The 19,712-nt window shown below is 46.9% G+C and overlaps 1 protein-coding gene across 1 annotated transcript in view; it reads left to right on the forward strand.

Annotated features, from left to right (window-relative positions):
- The first annotated feature begins 2,579 nt into the window (after positions 1–2,579).
- DOCK2 (dedicator of cytokinesis 2) overlaps positions 2,580–19,712 on the forward strand; it is a 345,160-nt gene continuing 328,027 nt past the window's right edge. The window contains exons 1-2 of the mRNA XM_081135683.1: positions 2,580–2,671; positions 17,855–17,938. Coding sequence (XP_080991809.1) covers positions 2,629–2,671; positions 17,855–17,938 — 127 coding nt within the window. The 5' untranslated portion in view covers positions 2,580–2,628. The remainder of the gene's footprint in view (positions 2,672–17,854; positions 17,939–19,712) is intronic.

Here is a 19,712-nt window from a genome sequence, read left to right on the forward strand (position 1 = left end):
GCAGTACCTTCCTTTGAGAGTTTTAGCCAACTGTTAAAGTTAGCCAACTACAAAGTTTAGAGGGCATGCAGTCAACAGAAGACTATCCTCATTTCTGACACCAATAGCAAGTTTGGGGGAGTCCCCAAACCACCTTCAGGGTCAACAACTCACTAGAAGGGCTCCTAGAAGTCACTGAAAGCTGTTATGCTGAGTTACCATTGGTCACTGGAAAGGATACAGATTTAATCGAGCTAAGGGAAGAATTGGATTGGAGCAGAGTCCAGGGAAGTGCCAAACATTTCTGTTGTCCTCTCCACATGGAGTCAGGATGTGTTACTTTCCCAGCATTGATGTGTGACAATATGTATGGAGTACTGCCGATCAGGAAAGCTAACCCAGACCTTGGTGTCGGGAGTTTTTATTGGGGATCTATCACACAGGCTTGCTTGATTGATTGCCCACATGATTGATCTCAGCCTCCAGGTCAAGTGATATTGTGTGTCCCAATGCTCATGTCTGTATACATATATCATACCAGTGGTCTTTCTGGCTTGGTTAATCCCTACCCTAAATCATATTTTTAGGCTGTCCAGTGTGACCCAAGCTTCCCAGGCAAACATTACAAGGGCCTAGAGATCACCTCCTACTAGCTAAGGCCAAACACAAGTTACCTTTTTTGGCCAAGGTTAAATGAAGGTTAATTCTTCATTTTGTACCACCTGTGGGAAAAGACATTGTCAAAGATAAAACATAAACATGTAAAATTTCATTACAGATCAGCATTTGCAGTCAATTCTGATGAAAAGGAACACTAACTTCGAACTCCAATGAAATGAAATGTGATCTCAAAAAAAATTTTTTTTATCACTAGATCAATATCACAAAAGCATATACTCAATTATTAGTGTCAAATTTTGAATTTTACCAATAAAAATTGTGGAAACTTGATTTCTGTTTTGTTATGTAAGTACATCCTCGATTATGCCTCTTGGCCCGAAAAGACTGAAATATTTACTATCTGATTTCTTATAGAAAAAGTTCACCAACCTTTGATGTATAGTTCAGTTTGTAATACTTCTGTGATGGTTAGTTTTAGGAGTTAACTTGTTGTGACTATGGACCCTAATTAATTATTCAATCAAACACCAATCTGGGTGGGGGTTTTTTGTCAGTATTTTGTAGATATAATTAACATCTATAACAGTTGAATTTATGTGAAGGAGATTATCCTCAATAACCTGAGTAGACCTGATCCAATCAGTTGTAAGGCCATAACTGAGCTTCCTTTGAAAATGAAGAAATTCTGTCTGTGGACAGCAGCTTCTGCTTCTGCCTGAGAATTCCCAGACTTCTTCCTGTTGGCCCGTGCTATGGATTTTGGACTTGCCTAGCCAGCCCCATGTTCACATAAGCCAATTCCTTGCAAATAAATCCCTCTCCCTCTCTCTCTCTCTCTCTCTCTCTCTCTCTCTCTCTCTATATATATATATATATATATATATATATATATATATATATATATATATATATATATATATATATATTGGAATCCTGACTGATTCAACTGCTCACTGTAAACTCCTCAATTTGTGCTACTCAAAAACTGAAAGGGAAATAACTTAAGAAAATGAAAGTTAATACTTTGCCATAGCTGCAGGTCAGCTCTGATGTTGCCTAATCTATCTTATTGATGCTATGGTGCAGGGGGAGCAAGTCACGAATAAACAAGAAAGTCCAAGGAGATATTAATTGAGCCTTATCTCTGTGGGTCAACTAGATATGTTTTTGTTTCTTGATAGAATCTGTTCCCAGAGCAAAAACGAGTTTGTTTTCTCCCCCAAGAAACGTCTCCATTAGCCTAAGTCTGGGAATCTTTTCCTGAAGCCAGTTACTGGCTGTTAGAGCCCTTGACCTCTTGTCACTGTTGGTAAACCCTGCTCTTGTGTATTTTCAGACAAGAGGTTCTTGCGCTTTTATCAGATGTTCAAATGGGTCTGTGGCACCAAAAGGATAACAACCCAAATGACCTCCCCTCCAGTGGGTATTAACTCCATGTGTCACCTACTGCATACGCTCTTCCTTTAATTCTCACAGTAACTCATGAGTCACCCGATGCATGCATTGTCTTCTCTGACAGTCACAGTAATCTTATGAAATAGGTACTAGTATCCCATTTTACAGATGAGAACACTGAAGCTTAGAAAAATGCAGTCATTTGTCCTAGTTCACAGTGATCAGACACATGCAGATGTGAGCCCACATCTGACAGCACAGCTTGTGCTGGGGTGGGAGGGGTTCTGTTCAATCACTAGGCCCAGTTATCTGGGAACTTCCTGCACTTTCTTGGTGGTAGCCTGGGTGGCCCCAAACACCTGCTTGGCCTCTGACCACTCGCCTGCCTGGGGAGGTGACAAACTGGGAGTGGCCCCAGCTTTTCAGGGGGGCCTTCTAGCCACTAGCCTTCTAATGTGCCCCAACTCAGCCGGAGGGAGGAAGAGGCGCAGGGCGCCCCAGGGAGGAGGGGAGGGGAGGGCGGGCCCTGAGAGGGAGTTTGAAAAGAGGAAGGAAGTGGGGCCCGGGCCTTGCCACCCCCTGGCTGCTTCCCCGCGGGACGACTCCAGGGGCCCACAGGCCCCCGGCCCAGCCATGGCTCCCTGGCGCAAAACTGACAAGGAGCGGCAAGGCGTGGGTAGGTGCGGGCGTGGGGGCCGCAGCTGGCCAAGGGGCAGGCGGCCGCAGTGCGCTGCACACAAAGATGCTGCGAGAGCCCAGGGCTGGGGCGCGGCCCGGGCGCGTTGACTCAAGGTCCCAGGGCGCTCAGTGGCCGCTTCAGCCTGCTGCCCGGCCAGCTGGGCGGGGAGGAGGGGACGGGGGAGAGGAAGGTGGGCACCCCGTCTGCACCCGCACCCTCTCGCCCCCCTCCCGCCCCAGGCTGCCCCCTCTCCCCAACGCTTGTGCGTTTCCCATGCGGCAAGGCATCCAGCCTGCCCTTGGCGACTCGGTTCTCTGTGCCAGGCTGTGGTCCAAGGCGTGGGCCTGGATGCCCTGTCTGGAAGCTTGGCTCTCTGGAGGGAGCACCGCTCTCTTTACTGGACTGCCCGCGCCTGGTCCAGCCTGCTTCCCTCCACCTCCCTCCAAAGCAACACCCATCTGCCTGCTTCCCTCGCCTGTTCCTCCGGGTCAGGCGACCTCTGATTTGGCTGAGTGTTGGTCCAGAGGGCTGTGTGGGCTGGGGGCTGGGGGCTGGAGGGGGGATCCTTCACTCAGCCCTAGAAAGCCTCTGGGGAGAATGGCTCCTACCAGGTTATCTGGGGATGTCCAAGGAGCAGGCCTCATCAGCTCAGCCATCTAAGCTTCCAGAGGCCGCTGCTTGGGGCTCATGGGCGGAAGTGGTGGCGGGGGAGGGGAGGCTCAGGTACTGGGACTCTCTATGCTAAGTGGCATCTGTGGTGCAATCCCTGTAGACTCACCCACCGTGGTTTTCAAATTTGAGTGTGAATTTAAAAACTGCTCTGTGGCTCGCTGCACACGCAGATACCAGACACCACTCCCAGAGATGGGGGTGGAGCGAGCAGGTCAGATGTTGGAGGGACCCAAGCGCCAGAGTGGTTAGGGGCTGGGGGTCCCAAGGCCACTGTTGGAGAAACACCGCCTTGGAGAACTCAGCATTTCTCCCTCTACTTGATTCTAGATGCTGTTTTAAGATAAGTAGTTCCCATCCAGAGAACAAATAATCCAAACCCTCCAGGAGGCTCAGTCACTCCACCTATCAAATGGAAAGTTCGAACTAGACTCACTAAGGGCCATTTGTATCTTCAAAGATTCTCTAACTCCGGCCCTTCTTGCTGGGGATATCACACTGAAATGCTTCTCAGGGGAAGATGGGAACTATTAAATGGGGCAGGTCATTGTAGTGGGGGGATTGATGTGGTTTAGCACTTGAAGGCTGGGCGTGAAGGGCTTTCATATCCAGGGAAGGAAAACTCCTTCTGCCTTGTGGGGAGGGTGCATTGAAGGGAATGATTATGCTCAAACTAGGTGGGAGTTACATTTTGGAAGGCTATGAATGCAAGGCTAAGAAGCTGATACTTTTTTCCAGTTAGGCAATGGGGAGCCATAGAGGGCTTCTGAGCAGGGGAGGGACAGGAACATATTTGTGCTGGCGCCAGTGTGGAGGGAGGCTGAATGGACAGAAGAGCAAAGGTGTCTGGGTGGCAGACAAGCGGCAGTATTGGTGGTCCAGGGCAACTAGGGCAGTTCATGGGGAAGACTGGGTGTGGTAGAGAAGTCCCACCCTCTGTCCCAAGGGCTGTAGCACGTTCCTGCTGTGTCAGCCCTGTGCGATCGTGGGCTCTGGAGCCAGACTGCCTGTCCTTGGATTCCAGGCTCCAGCAGTTCCCAGCCCTGTGACCTGGACTCACTCTCTCCCGGCCTCAGTCTCCTTATCTGTATAGTGGGAATAATAGCAGCACCTGCTTCCCAGGGTTGGGAGGGCTAACTGAGCTAATCCACATAAAGGTCCCAGAATGACAATCGCATAAAGCATTCCTCACTAAGTGTTATGAGCTGTTATTTTTAGACTTTGCCCTCTGCATGGGGGCCCCGTTGAAGGCATGACATCACAGGATGGGGTGGGGCTACAGGGTGGAGAAGGCTTCTCACCATCCCTAACAGGAAATCCTACCTAAGTGCTCGGCAACTTGGTTAGGCCCCAGACCTGGAGGCTTCTTGACCTGATGGCATAGACATTTTCATGCCTATTTACGAAAATTCTACTGTATGAGAGCTCAGAGGGTCTGTGGCCCTCTAGGGAGCTAGAGCGTACTTGCTAGTTGCTTGCTCATCAAAGGGATCCCTTTTCTCTGCAGATAAATGTCAGAACTAAGGAACGTAACCTTCGACTCTCATCTGCAGGCTCTGAGTAGATGGAAGGAAAAGGCAAGGTTTAGGTCATGATGAGATGGGAGACTGGCGTCATCCAACAGAGAGAACAGTGCCCTGAGAGTAAGGAGTCTGGGTTCGAGCTCTGACACTATCCCTGTTTGAAGACAGACCTGTGTTCTACTTTTCTCGTTGTAAGTCTAGGTGCTAATACTTTTCTCCTTCAAAGTGCTCTCTTATGAAGAGCATTTGAGGTGATGAGTGTGGAGGCTTAAAGGAAGACAAGAGTAGAGCCATGGAAAGGATTAGGGGGTTCTTGGAAAATCTCTGGAGTCCCAGCCAGGTCTAATGCCAGGAGAACCTGAGCTTTGCTTTCCCATGTGGTTTCCCCTTCAGTGTGGGTGAAATCTAGCCATTCCTTCCTCTGGCCTAATTGATGAGGGCTGCTCGTGTCTGTCTGGGAGGCGGGCTTTACAGGAGGCTGCTTCATCACCAGAACCACTTGCCTTCTGGCTCACCTTGCTGTCTGGTGGGCAGCCAGGGTGACCCTCATGTAGACCCCTGGCAGGTTATTTTTCCTATCTTCATGGAGCCTTAACATGCAATCCATTAGTGTTCCAGAGAGGACCCTCTCCGGTCCAGGGATGCAGGCGATGCTGTTGTAGCCAGGACCCTGGACAGAGCTACGCCATGTGGAGATGGGCAGCTATGGAGTTGGCAATGGGTGCTTGAGTCCTTTGCAGCACAGGCTTTTATTACAAGGAACAAAATCCACTCAGACTAGTTTGATAAAAAATGGGTGGTGTGTATGTGTATGTAGGAGGGAAGTGGCATATTTTAAGGGTCAGAAAAATCAAACAAATCCAGGAAACAAGAGCGCAGGCCTCCTGAAGGGCCTGAACTGAGGAGTTCTGGAAACCTCTGCCTCCGTTTCCATGGCTTTCCACGTTCTCTAAACAAATCAGCTTCCATTTTCTTTCTCTCCTTACCAAATACTAATTCCTTCACTCCTTCCTAACTTTGATATTCTAATAATACCATGACGGTGGTCCCAGCGTGCCACCTACCCCAACTCTGCGGGACTTCACAGTTGAAGCATCTACTGAATCTTCTGTGTCTATTTGTCAGAGTCGTAGGAGAGAATATCTGACTGCCTCACCTTTTTAAGAAAGGCCACCCAAGTTGGAGATCATTGCCCTCCTAAGAATAGGCCCCACTCTGATCAGGGTCCTGCCCCAGCCTGGTCCAATACACTGTGGCTATGGGGAGGGGTGGGGAGGCTGGCTCCTCACCTAGCATGAGCCACGGGTGGGGACAGACCCTTTGAGTAGGAAGCATGAGTGGAACATACATCCCAAACACATCAGGGCAGGACTCTGCTACAGAGGGACCGGTTTCTACTGCTCTTGTTGCCAAAGACAACATTTAAAGAGGAGGGACAGAGAGCATCATTTATGCACTAACTTCTTCACTCACTCAATCTTTCTTCATTTATTTCTTAAATGTTTGCTGTGCATTTCCTATGTGTTAGGCACTATGCTAGACACTGAGATAACTAGAATTAGGCCAATTTGGTTCCTACTCTGCGGAGCTTATAGTCTGTGGGGAATAAAGGAGCATCATTCCATGAATGAAAATATTGGAGGGAGGGGTCTTAAATAGGAGCAATGGGGAAAAGAGTTCCAAAAGAAAGGCTTGGACGGATCTTAGTACGTGTATCTTTGCTATGGGGCCAATTATATCTTTGAACTGGTCCCAGAAATTAGTCTGGTGCAACAAAAACACATGGATTGGAAATCTAATTCCTCCCTACCATCAGTTTTCAGATGCCTGGGACTCCTCCTTTCCAAAGCTTCAGCAACTTGGGATTGTTTAGGAGTGCCCACTGGGCGGGGCGTTTGAGTCCACATACGGAGATTGTCCCAATCCCTAGGCTCATGGGAGCCTCATTAGTCAGTGGGCATCTTGCTCCCAATCATAGCGTGTCTGCTTGAATGAGCCTTGGACTGTGTTTGCTAAACTGCTTCCTCCTGAGACCAGCATCCTTATGTTGCTGCTGTATTCTGAGACAGGCACTGTAGCCTGTCTGCTAATATTCTGCTAATTTCTGGATCCTTGCACTTCTTTCTGGTTTTTGTTTTTTTAAAAGCTTGCAGGCCTTTCATTTCATAGTTAATTACACATGGGTGCCATGGTCTGTGTTTCGCAGCAAATGTTCTGCAACTGGGGAATGATAATGCTCCTCGCCACCCAGCTCCAGAGGGATATGGGTGAACACACCACAAATGTTCCCTCTAATGGGCACTTTCTCCTTCCTTCCCAATTCCTTTAATTGCCATGAGCCGAAGAGCAGTCAGGCTGAGTTTGTGAGCTTCGTAAGCCTCACTCAGTTTTGAGTTCTCCTTGGAGAAAGTCATCCCTTGCCCTTCTGATCCCTCTAGGACACTGTCAGCTTCTGCATTGTTTAAAGCCTCAGGCCCAGAAGCTGGGGCTGCAGGGGGATGTGACTAACAATGTGGGCACTTGTCCAGACCCTTCTCCAGACACTGCTCCAGGGCTCTCAGAGTTCCCCTGACAACATGTGACCCCCTGGTCAAAGCCTAAACTAGGTGGAACTTGTGACTTGCATACGGGCCCCGGGATCCAACACGGGGTCTGAATGGGGAGAATGCTGAGCGGACGTTTGTTGGGCTGGGTTAAGGGGAGGCAATGCCAGGCCTGAGACATCGTGACTGGCAAGGTGGGCTGTGGGGACGAGCATACCTGGTGCCAGCTGAACCCTGGGGGTTTGCCCGGAACCAGGATTTTGCTGCTTAGCTCACTGGTGGAGGCAGGAAGGGAGGTGTTTCAGGAAAGAGTATTCAGTCAATGCAAAGGCCCGGCGGAGGGAGGCTCTCTGCCGCGTGGGAGGCCCGTGTGGCTGGAGAAAGGTGAGAAAGGGGCAGGACAGGAGGAAATGAATTCTCCGAGGGCACGAGCTGCACTGAGTAGTGCCTGGTGCATGTTGTAAGGACTTTGGTTTTAACTCTGAATGGAAGGGGTGGGGCATTTTAGGGTTTTGAGTGGAATTGTAGAATGTTCTGTCTTGGTTTGGAAGAATCATTCTAGCAGTTTTCCCCTCTAGATAGAGGGGAATTAAATGTGGAGGCAGGGAGGCCAGTGAGGCAGCCACCATAATAACCAGGCAAGAGTTGCTGGTGGCCCACATCTGGGGGCGGCAGGGGAGGAGGTGAGAGGTGCTGACATTCTGGGTGGGCATGTTGTAGGTGAAGCAAATGCGATTTTCCTCATGGATGGGATGTGGGGATGAAAGAAAGGAGTCAGGGGTGAAGCTAGGAGCTGCCAAGAATAAGACTATATGTTTATAGTCTGTTCACATTAATTAAGTTCAATAAGCCTGTGCCAAATGATGGTCCTGAGCTGGGTATTGGGGCCTGGAGTTGGAAAAGGAACAGGCTCTGCCTCAGGAAGCTCACAGTCCAGCAGGAATTTCTTTCTTCTTTTTGCTTGAGGCAGAGAAGAACACCAGTGTTACTAGTACTAGTGTCCCCATTTCACAGGCCGGGGATGGGTGTACCTCTTACTTCATGTTCCTGTGGCCCCTGCCATCACCGCCATCATATTTCGTTGCAGCCTGTGTAGAGCCATCTGGCTTCTCCGCAGGATGGAAGCTCCATGCCCGCGCCAGCAAGGCTGGTTCTCGGCCTTCTCCAGCAGAGCGCCTGGCTCAAAGCAGCCGCTGGTTCAGTAGCTGTTGGGTGGGTGATGGGTGGACGATGGGTGGATAGATAAATGGATGGATTGATGTGGAGAGGGATGGATGGTGGGTAGATGGGTGGGTGGATAGGTAAGTGAGTAGATGGATAAATGGGTAGGGGTGGGGGATGGAGAGGGGCCAGGGGTTGGAGGTTTTTCACTTTCTGTTCCCTCATAAAGTTGAGATGGATGGAGTTGCCCCTTCTTGCCTTAACGACCTCACCCCTACCTCCTTCCCTGTCAGGAGGCTGGGTCCCATGAGAACAGCACAGCAATACATGCGGTGTTCTTCAACTCATTTCCAGATACCTGGCCCCTGTAGCTGGCCACTGCATCAAGCCCACTGTCCTCACCCTGGGACTCCATTCTGACGGCCCTTCTGTCCCTCACGCATCAAGCTAATTTCCTCTCCCCCCCCCGCCCTACTGCCTTCGCCCCCACCCACCTCCTTCGGGACTCTCACTCCAATTCTTCCCCTTGCCCGCCTTCTGCCCTTCCCTCTCCCTCCAGTCTCACTTCCTTCATGAGGTCTCTCTTGATCTCTTTCCTCTGAGCCCACAGCTGCTGTGGCCTACGGCTTAGCCCTGTGTTTTGAAGACAGCTTCTTGTTTCTTATGTGCTTATTTTCTCTCTTCACCTAGATTTTACAAAAGTTCCTGGAGAGCAGGGGCCATCCCCTGTCACCCGACTCTTTTAACCTGCAGGATCCAGCAGCCTGGACTGAAGGCCACAGGTTGAGAAATCAGCCTCTCATCCAGCTCTGGTGTGGGAGCGTGTGAATGCAAGAGAGAGTGTGTGTGCATGTGCATGTTTGTGCATGCATGTGCATGAGCATGTGCCTATAGGAGTATGGGAAGGAGACAGCGAATGATGTTTTAGAGCAGGACTTATCAACCTTAACTTTATTGACACTTAGGGGCAGAGAATTCTTTGTTATGGACTGCCCTGGGCCTTGCAGGTGTTTATCAGCATCCCTGACCTCTACCAGCTGGATGCTAGAAGCTCTTCCACTCCCCCATCCCCCAGGTTGTGACAAAATGCCTCTAGATGTTGACAGATGTTTCCTTGGGGGTGAAATTGTCCCTAGTTGAGGATCACTGTTTTAAAGAACTCCTAGGAATCCCAACTTTCCTCTTGTTGCCTGGGAATGCCACTTTGGTCCATTAAAAACTGAGCACAGTGATATGCAACCCATAGGTCATTGTGTGGACCCAATAGGGGTCCAATAAGCACCTGGCAGAGAGCAGGTGCTAAATACATGCCCCCTAGTGAGGGGCAGTATGGTGCAATGCTGGAGGGGGTGTGCTCTGGAGCTGGCCTGCCTGGGGTGAAATCCTGGCTCGGCTCCTTCCTAGCTGTCACTCTGGGCTACTCACTTGATCTTACACTGCCTCAGTTTCCTCATCTGTAAAATGGAGCTTGTAACAGTTGTACCCACCACAAGAACTGTGGCAAGGATTAAGTAGGTGGCTGTGGGTGAATCCTTTGGGAGAGTGCCAGGGCCATAGAAAGGGCCCAGTAGAGGCTGGAGTTTCTCTGTCCTCTCTTGGTTGATGGAGGAACATCACCTCCTCCTTGGTTTCCTCTGGCTGTGACTCTCCCGCCTCTTTCACTGCTGACTTGCTCCACTTTTCAGCTCTGGCCTTGCTGCCTGCCCGAAGCTCCTGCTGGGTCATGTCATTCAGGGTCTCTGACGCAACCAGGGGTGCTGCCTCGGTGTGGGGGCTGTGGACACAGGCCAACTGCTTGTCCATTTCAATGGCCGTGCTTCCAAAGTGGGCCTGCCCGCCAGTTCTGTTTCTCCCGGAGTGGAGACCCCCCCAAAGCCCAACTCAGGGACTAGCAACGCGAGTGTCAGGCAGTTGCATACTTTTCCTCCGTTATTGTTTTGTTCTTCTTACTGCCGGTACTTGCCCAAACTCTATTAACACTCCGTGTTTGCTGAGGTTTTTGTTTTCAAACATGTCAGCAAATGGCAGGGCCCCAGATGAGATAGAGATTCATCCTGAAGGGTCACAGGGTGCTAGATGACTGTAATCACAATTGACAGCCAAGCTGGGTCAGCATCTCTTGAAGTAAACTCAAGAAGTGCAAGAAAGAGCCAGAAGAAGGGACACACGTGCCCTCCATGTTCATATCCCTACAGCTCAACAAGCGTTTATTAAAGCTGAGTAAATACTGATGGAACTTCTACTGGGAAGTTCTGTGGCCAGGTACTGGGAATTCAGTGGTCAACAAGGCAGACTCAGTCTCCACCTGCACTGAGGCTGGAGAAGACAGAAAATGAACAAGTCCTGCACATACACACACACACACACACACACACACACACACACAGTTATGAAATCAGCAATGGGCTAGTCAGGGAAGCAAGAACTTTGGACACTGATCTGAGGTTGAACCCACTTACTACCACTTAATGTCTGAGCTTCTCACTTGTTATGTGGAAGGTAATACCTTGGAGGACTACTGTGAAGATTAAATGAGTTCATACAAGAAAAATGCTAGGGATTTTGCCTGTCTTACCTATCACTGTAACCTCAGTAACCAGAACAGTACCTAGCACACAGTAGGTGCCCAAGTGAATATCTGTTGAAAAATCTTATGTGTTTGGTACACAGTATGTGCTCAATCTGCTTACCGTTTTGGGGGGAAGCAGTGTGTGCAGAAGTTAGAATCTAGATTGCTGAATCGCTCCATCTGTCTGCCTATCTTTCTATCCACCCGATAGATAAGTTGTTTACCTTCCCTGTGCCTCAGTTTCCTCACCTATAAATCCAAAATAAACATCATAATTATCTCCTAACATTGCACAAAGCACAGAGACCTCACCTTAGTTGTTTCTATGAGCCATGTGATGTAACAATGGTATTTACTTTTTTCTTATTTTTCTCAATCTGGGCTTTTGGTGAGCAGGGTACTTCTGTTTGTTAAGCAGAATTGGTGGCTAATTAGTGGATCCAATTTCCAGGATTGTTGGAAGTCCCACCTGTCTCAAAGGAGCTACTCCCACTGACTTGTCAACCAGGATTTACAACATGGGGGTCCTATTGGGTTCGATGACCCCCAATGGCCCTGGTACTTAAAACATCCCTTCTATCCTTGGCCATGAGTATTTTGGTCTGGGTGGGCTTGTCAGTAAGTAGCTGCTGCCTTGGTTCCTGAGTATAGTATCTTGATACAGGTCAAATCCCCCTTGGGGAAGTGTCCATTTTCTCCAGGACTGGAGACCTTTTGTGAAAGGGGAAGCTGGGAGGGTGTGCGTGGGAATCCTTTCCCCACTTGTCAATCTTCCATGGGTGGGCGGGGCTGGGGCGGGGCCAGTTATAATTTCAACAGTTTTTACTTAATCTCTGTCCTATATCTTCCTCATGCTTTTCCTCCCTTTTCATCCCTCACTCAAAAGTTGAGCGGAGCGGAGCTAGGCCTACAGGGAATGGGGAAGAAGGGTGACCTGTCCTTACACTGGCCAGAAACAACTCAAGTGAGGATCAGAGATAAGCAGTCAGACTTCAGCAAAGAGTGGCATTCTGGTTCAAAGTTTCCTGTTAGTCATTTAGAAAACTTAACAGAATTGGGTATTGGTAAGCAAAGCCACTTCCTTTGTCAGTAATGTCTACTTTTCCCCAAAAGAGCATTGAGAACAGAGGACCTTATGCAAGCAGAAGTACATTTATAAATTAAAGGGCAACACCAGTTACTTTTATTTTCATAAGGTGAGAGTCCTTGGAATGAGTGCAGATCTTCACATTGAACGCCAAGTTTCATGACCCGTTCAAGGCATCATCTTCTTTTTTTTTTTTTTTTAATATATCTTTATTGATTTCAGAGAGAGGAAAGGAGAGGGAGAGAGAGAGATAGAAACATCAATGATGAGAGAGTCATTGATCGAGCCCACAGCCTGGGCATGTGCCCTGACCGGGAATCGAACCCCGATCGCCTGGATCCCAGGTCGACGCTCAACCGCTGAGCCACACCTGGCTGGGCCAAGGCATCTTCTTAAGCTGACTGATTGGAACCCCCTCACCCAACAGAGCTGGGCAGGGGATGAGGGAGATTCCAAGGGAAAGCCAGGGCTGAGACAGGGATCAACACGGTCTTGCCCCTCCCTTCAAATATCTGATGGACAGGCCTGATTTGCTAGTGCTCCAGAGAAAACCCATGTTGTGGACGGTCTTCTTCTGTTGGAAACCTCAGTTGCCTCTGTGGCCCGGCCCAGCTTTGTGGCAGGCAAGTCCTCAGGCCTCAGCCAGACCTCTGGGGCTGGAGGGAGCAGTGAGCAGAGAGTCTGTAGACTTAGGGCACCAGCAATCTGGAGCGTGTCCAATTTCCAGCAGCCTTTGTGGGGACAGGGTTTGAAACCAGGCCAAGTGTGAAGGGAATGAAGCCACAGGTCATGTTTATGCAGGAGAAAAGAATTCTGAGTCCCCTGAGGCCCTGTCAAGGTTCTCTTTTTGGACCAAGGATTAATTTTATTCAGTGTTAGCCCACAGCACCATTGGTTGCAAATGGCAGGGAAGCAGATTTAAAGGTGACATAAAGACAAGCTCTGAAAGATGTGAATGGATTGCTTTAGGAGGTTTTACAATGCTAATAAAAAGAAAAGTGACCATCATTTGTGGAGCACTTACTATGGCCAGGCACAGAGCCAGGCCCTTTCTGTGTGCTAATCTTAGCTGAGCTTCCTAGGAATCCCTTTCAGGTAGGGACTGTCATCTCCTCCATTCTACAGTTAGGGAAACTGAGGCTCAGGGAGGTGAAGTTGCTATTCAAGCAGGCTGCCACTGGCCCCTACAGTGCCTCATGTGGCTTACAAAATGATACCCTGCCCCTGGTGGACAAAGTACCTGGGTAGGGCACAAGCCTTGGCAAGCATATCACCAGTTGGGTGCCAGCCTCCACTGCTCTCTTGGCTGGGTGGCCTTATGTAGGACAAACCTGCACAATCACTCATTGCAGCTGTGGGCTTGAGGCCAGAGCTGGTAAACAGCAGAATTGGGCTTAAGAACCACAACAGTCTGACTCCAGAGACACTGGCTCTCAACTCCCAAGCTTTATCGTCTCTCAGGATTGAGACTTTCCATCCATGTGAATGCCCACAACGATGGATGGTCTGTTGGCAAAAGGGTTGATTTGTATAGTTCTTCCAACTACGTATCCTGCAGGTTTCTCTCTTTTCCCTCAGGGAATGCAGCTCAGAGAATGTGGCAAGACTGAAGCAGGAAGAGGCATCTGGTGAACACCTGGCATCCAGGTGCTGCGGGGAGGCAATGGGTGCAGAGAACAAACAAGGCACAGGGCTGGGCTTGAGTTCTGGCTCTGCGATTTACCACCAGGTGGGTGGAGGGGGATCTTGGATAATCCACTCAAACCCCAAACCTCAGTTTCCTCATCTGTAAAATGGGAATAGTACCTATCTCATGCAATGGCAACATGGAAGGGCAATTGAGACACAGTGAGGCACATTGTAACACATTATAAATGCCCCTTGTTTTTGTTTGAGAAGGGTTCTGATCTCGTTTCTTCTCCAAGGCCTCTTCACTGATGTGATCACTGATTTCACTGGATCCATTTTGGTAGGTTATGTTTTCATTTTCACTTGTCTCAGAACTTTTTCCAATTTTCCGTGCAAGTTCTTTGACCCATTGGTTGTTTAAGAGTATGTTGTTTAATTTACAAATATTTATGAATCTTCCAGTTTTCTTTCTAGTATTCATTTCTAGCTGTATTCTTTTGTGGGTGGAAAAGATGCTTTGTATAATTTCATTTAAAAAAATTTTCTTAAGACTTGTTTTGTGGCCTAACATAGGGTTTATTCTGAAGAATGTTCTTGCACACTTGCGAAGAATGTGTATTCTGCTGTTGTAAGATGGAGTGCTCTGTATATGTCTGTGAGGTCTGCTTATTTATAATATTGGTCAAGTCCTCTCTTTCGTTATTGACTTGTATGCCTAGTTGTATCCATTATTGGTAATGAAGTATTGAAGTCTTCAATTACTAATGTAGAACTGTCTATTTTCCCCTTTAATTTGTCAGTGTTTGCTTCATATATTTTAGTGTTCTTTTATTAGGTATGTGTATGTTTATAATTGCTATATCTTCTTTGTATATTGGCTCTTTTGCCAATATGTAATGTCCTTCTTTGTCTCCTGTGATTACTTTTTACTTAAAGTCTGTTCTGTTTAATATTAGAACACACACCACAGCTTTCATTTCATTATTGTGTGTGTCGAACTTTTTTTTATTCTTTCACTTTGATTCTTTTTTTACCTTTGGATCTAAAGTGAATCTCATCTATAAATATGGTTGGTTTATGGTATATTTTGTTTTTTAATTCTTTCTGTCAATCTCTAACTTCTGACAGGAGTGTTTATAATCCATTTACATTTAAAGTAAATATTGATAAGGAATGGCTTACTTCTTCCATTTTGCTATTTTATTTCTATATATCTTGCATATTATTTTTTGTTTCTCAAGTCTTGATCACTCCTTTTGTGTTTAACTTTTGTTGTTGTTGTTTGTTTAGTTTGCTGTTTTGAATACCCCTTCTCATTTATTTTTCTCTATATTTTTAGTTATTGTCTTAGTGATTAACCTGGGGGTTACAATTAACATCTTAGTTTCAGATAATACCAATTTAGCTTCAATAGTATACAAAATATCTGCTTCTAAACAAGTCTGTCCCTCCCCTTTTGTGTTGTTATCACATCTTTATCCAGTGTGTTCCCATATTCATAGATTTATAGTTAATATTTTATGCATTTGTTTTTTTCAATTATCTATTAGTACTGGGTTCCCTGTTTTGTCTCTTAATTTCTCCTTCATTTTTGAAAGATATAGAATTCTTGGTTGACAGTTTTGTTCTTTCAGCATTTTAAATATGTTATTCCACTGCCTTCTAGCTTCTGTGGTTTCTGAAGAGAAATAATTTGATAATTTTATTGAGGATTCTTTGTACATGATGAATTGCCTTCTCTCTTGCTGTTTTTAAGGCCCTATCTTTTTGTTTTTGATGATTTGACTGTTATGCCTCAGTGTGAATCTCTTTGAGTTTATCCTGCTTGGATTTCATTGAGCTCCTTGGGTGTGTAGATTCATTTATTTAGCAAATCAAAATTTCTGGCCATTATTTCTTCAAATACTCTTTTGACCATTTTCTCTCTCTCTCCTCTCATTATGAATCTCCCATTATGTGAATATTGGTATGTCTGATTGTGTTCCACATGTCACTTAGACTCTGGCTGATCTGAACTGACATATTTCCAAGGTCATTGATTCTTTCTTCTGCCTGCTCAAATTTACTGTTGAATCTCTCTAATGAATTTTTCACATTTGTTATTGTACTTTTGGGGTCCAGGATTTCAACTTGATTCTTTTTTATAATTTCTATCTCTTTAATGATATTATTTATTGTCTGAGACATTATTCTGGTTTCTTTTCATTTTTTTGTCCATAGTTTTTCTTTAGCTATTTGAGCATATTTAGGACATTTGATTTAAAGTCTGTTGTGTAAGTCTAATATCTTTCCTTCTTTAGGGACAGTTTCTATTAATTTATTTTTTTCCTGTGAATGGGACATGCTTTTTTGTTTCTTTACATGCCTTATAGTTTTGTGTTGAAAACTGGATATCTTGAATATTACAATGTGCTAAGTTGGACATCGGATGCTCCCTTCTTGCTAGGGCTTGTTGTCACTGCTTGATATAAGTTTCAGTCGTTTATTTTGTGACTTTTCTCTAGTGTTTTTGGGAAGATTATATTATTTGTTGTCTGTGGTCACTGAAGTCTCTAAATGTCTGGACTTGAAAGAAAAAAATCTGGTCTTTTCATCCGGACTCTGGGCATATGTATTGAGGAATACCTTCAAGACCTAGCCAGGCCATTTACAACTCTGCCTTCGCCTGCATTTCCTACCTGCATGGAGCTTGAAGGTCAACCAGAGTTAAGAGCTTAGGGCTTTCTTACATCTGTTTTCATCATGCATTCAAACCCATGCATGACCTTCTAGATCCCCTAGTATATGTAGGTATTCTTCAAAGCTCTTGTTCTGCAAAGCATTTTGTAACCTTATATTTATGTGTGTGTTCACCAAACGAGCAAAATCAATGCCTAGCATGTTCCTGGCACATCATGATTGCTTACTGAATATCTGCTATATAAATGAATGATGACAACATTACAGGATCATACTGTCCATCCTCCTGAGGGTCTTTTCTTAAATCAAACCATATACATTGTTCTTGAAGAACTCTCAAGCTGGTGGTTTCATTTTAGTCCTTGGAAAACAGGTTGCATTCCTAATCTAGGTTAACAGTGTGGCCTGGTCCTCACTTAGCAAGTAATGCTGAGCAGGGCCTGAGTACTGCAATGGTATGGCGTGATCTCACGTCCCAAGGGATCACCCAAGTTTCTGACAACACAAAGGGGACTCTGTTCATAGACTACTGGTCCCCAGGAACTGACAGTGTAAAGGCATGTGAGAGCAGAGAACACCATTGAATATTAGATACTCATATGAGTCCTACCAACCATTAGAAAATGGGGGTCATTTTGACCTGGGCAAGCCAAGGAGGGCCTCATGGAGAAAGCAGGACTCTGTTCTGAAGGATTTGTTTTGGTAAAGGCCGAGGATCTGGCATCTTTAGGTAGAGGAACAAAGGTTTGCTAGACCTGGGTGGAGGAAAGAGAAGGCTTCCTTGGACAATGAAGATTGTGTGGCCTTTGAGTAGTGGAGAGACTGGCATTTTAGGCTGTTGTCACCAAGATGGAGTAATTGGGGAGCAACAAGAAACCCCATCATAGCTGTTGAAAATATCATTAGATACTGATTTTCCTGTCATTTCCTAACCTGATGACTTCACCCAAATTGTTTAACCTCTCAGAGCCTTTGTTTCCTCATCTGTAAAATGTGATCACAGTTTATATCTCACAAGGTTGCTGTGAGAATGGGATGAGAGATGCTCTGAGCACATGCCGGGCACACGGTAAGAGGTCAACCCACAGGAGATGGTATAAACACACTCCTGGTCACTTGGACTGTAGAGTTAATGAACGGAGGCCTTTAGGGGCCAGGCTGGACCTGAGCTGACGCCTGTGGTTGATGGTGGGTTGGTTTTGTTTAGATGATGTGGGCTGCAGGGGCATCAGATAAACTCAAGGCAGGGAGAGCAGGAAGGAGCAGAGATTCTCGGTACCTAGAGTTCTCACCAGGTTGCTTCTCTCTTCCATTTCACAGCCATATACAACTTCCAAGGGAGCGGAGCCCCCCAGCTCTCCCTGCAGATTGGCGACATGGTACGAATACAGGAGACATGCGGAGGTGAGTCACTGGTCTAGGTGACCCTCGGGGGCCAGGACCCTTGCCTGATGGTGCTGGGATGCCCCCAGCACATGCACAGCACTTCCAGCCCTCTATCAGAACATACAACTTTGTGTGCTCTATTTAAATATATTTTACTAATATTAGTAATTAGAATGTACTGAAAATAACACTTTGTTATTTTAGGAATTCATGCTCAAAAGCAAAGGCCTGACTGGGTGATTTGACTGGGTGGTTTGGGCCTGTGACACCTTCTAGATCCAATTCTTTATTAGTATTGGTACCATTATAAAGGAAAATCAGCATTATTAGGGTTATGAAGGGCCCAGTAAATTATACCCCTGATTCCAGGAGTACTGCTGTGTACAGCTGTGTGGTTTGGGCTCTGCACCTGGTCCAGGGAGCAGTGCTTACTCCCTTCATCAAGCTGGGAGCCCTGTCTTGGGCAAAGCGGCATATTTTTCTTCTCACAGAGGTGCCATCCTCTTATGAAGCCAAGTGTCTGTTGGGCTGTGCCCACCCATGGTGGCGATGGTGATGGTGATGGGGGTTCTTTTTAGAATCTGCACAAAGGCTAATGGCCTTGGACTCATGAGTCAGGCAGTTAGAAATCAATATATCTGCCTGGCCAGCGTGACTCAGTGGATTGAACATCAGCCCATGCACCAAGGGGTCGCTGGTTCAATTCTGGGTCAGGGCACATGCCTGGATTGTGGGCTTCATCCCTAGTAGAGAGTGTGCAAGAAGCAGCCGATTGATATTTCTCTCTCATCAATATTCCTCTCTCTCTCTCTCTCTCTCTCTCTCTCTCTCTCTCTCTCTCTCTCTCTCTCTCTCTCTCTCCCTCTCCCTTCCTCTCTGTCTAAAATCAATGAAAACATATTTAAAAATTAAAAAAAGAAATCAATTTATCTCACCCATGTCACTGATAAAATTGATGATGGGAACATGGCTTGGGTGTAGAAGCCAAATGAGCTTGCTCACGTGTGGGCCACAATCAGGCAGGCTCCCCCAGCTGCACCACCTCTAGGCTGCTTATAATCCAATTTTGTGGGGGGGGGGGCATAGAGTGTGTTCTTCCTGTGGCCCAACAGAGCTAGAAGAAAGAAAAGTGGAGTACGCTGAGCACCCTGCCCCTGCCCCCCAGTTAATCCCCCAGAGAGACCCTCCTCCTGCCCTGGGGTGGGAGTGAGGAGCAGGCAGGAGGCAGGTGTGCTACTCTTAGGGGGAAACGGAGGGGAGGTGTTGCCTACAGGACTAGCCATCTTGGGTTCTTACCACTTTGGGGGGGCGGGGGAGCTGTGCTAAGTTCTCTATAGCACATTAGTCCAGTGGCTCCTCACAGGGACAGGTACCATCTCCAATGCTGGATTACTATGTGCAGCTTCCAAGGCAGCTCTTCAGGTTGTTGCAGGGGTGCATGCGCACACACACATACATGTATGTACACACACACATACACAGAAAGCAAACAGAAAACCTTTTTTTTTGGAGGTCGTGGGAAGAATTTGAGATTTCAAAACACCTTTAAGGAGTCATCTTGGAGAAAATGAGAACTTTGTTCACCTTCTTTACATTTATCTTAAGCTTTAGTGTTACTGTTATGTTGTGTTATATAGGAGAGGATACCACGGACTTTCCAGGCCCCTGAAGATCCCAGTCTGGCCTTATGAGGACCTTTTGTACACAGAGAGAATGCACTGGGGAGGAGGCTGGAGAGGGGATGCTTTCCTAAAGACGCAGGCCCGGGACTCCAGACAGCCCGCCCCCTGGC

This window comes from Miniopterus schreibersii, assembly GCF_964146895.1.
Source record: "Miniopterus schreibersii genome assembly, chromosome: 4".
Classification (NCBI taxonomy): Eukaryota; Metazoa; Chordata; class Mammalia; order Chiroptera; family Miniopteridae; genus Miniopterus; species Miniopterus schreibersii.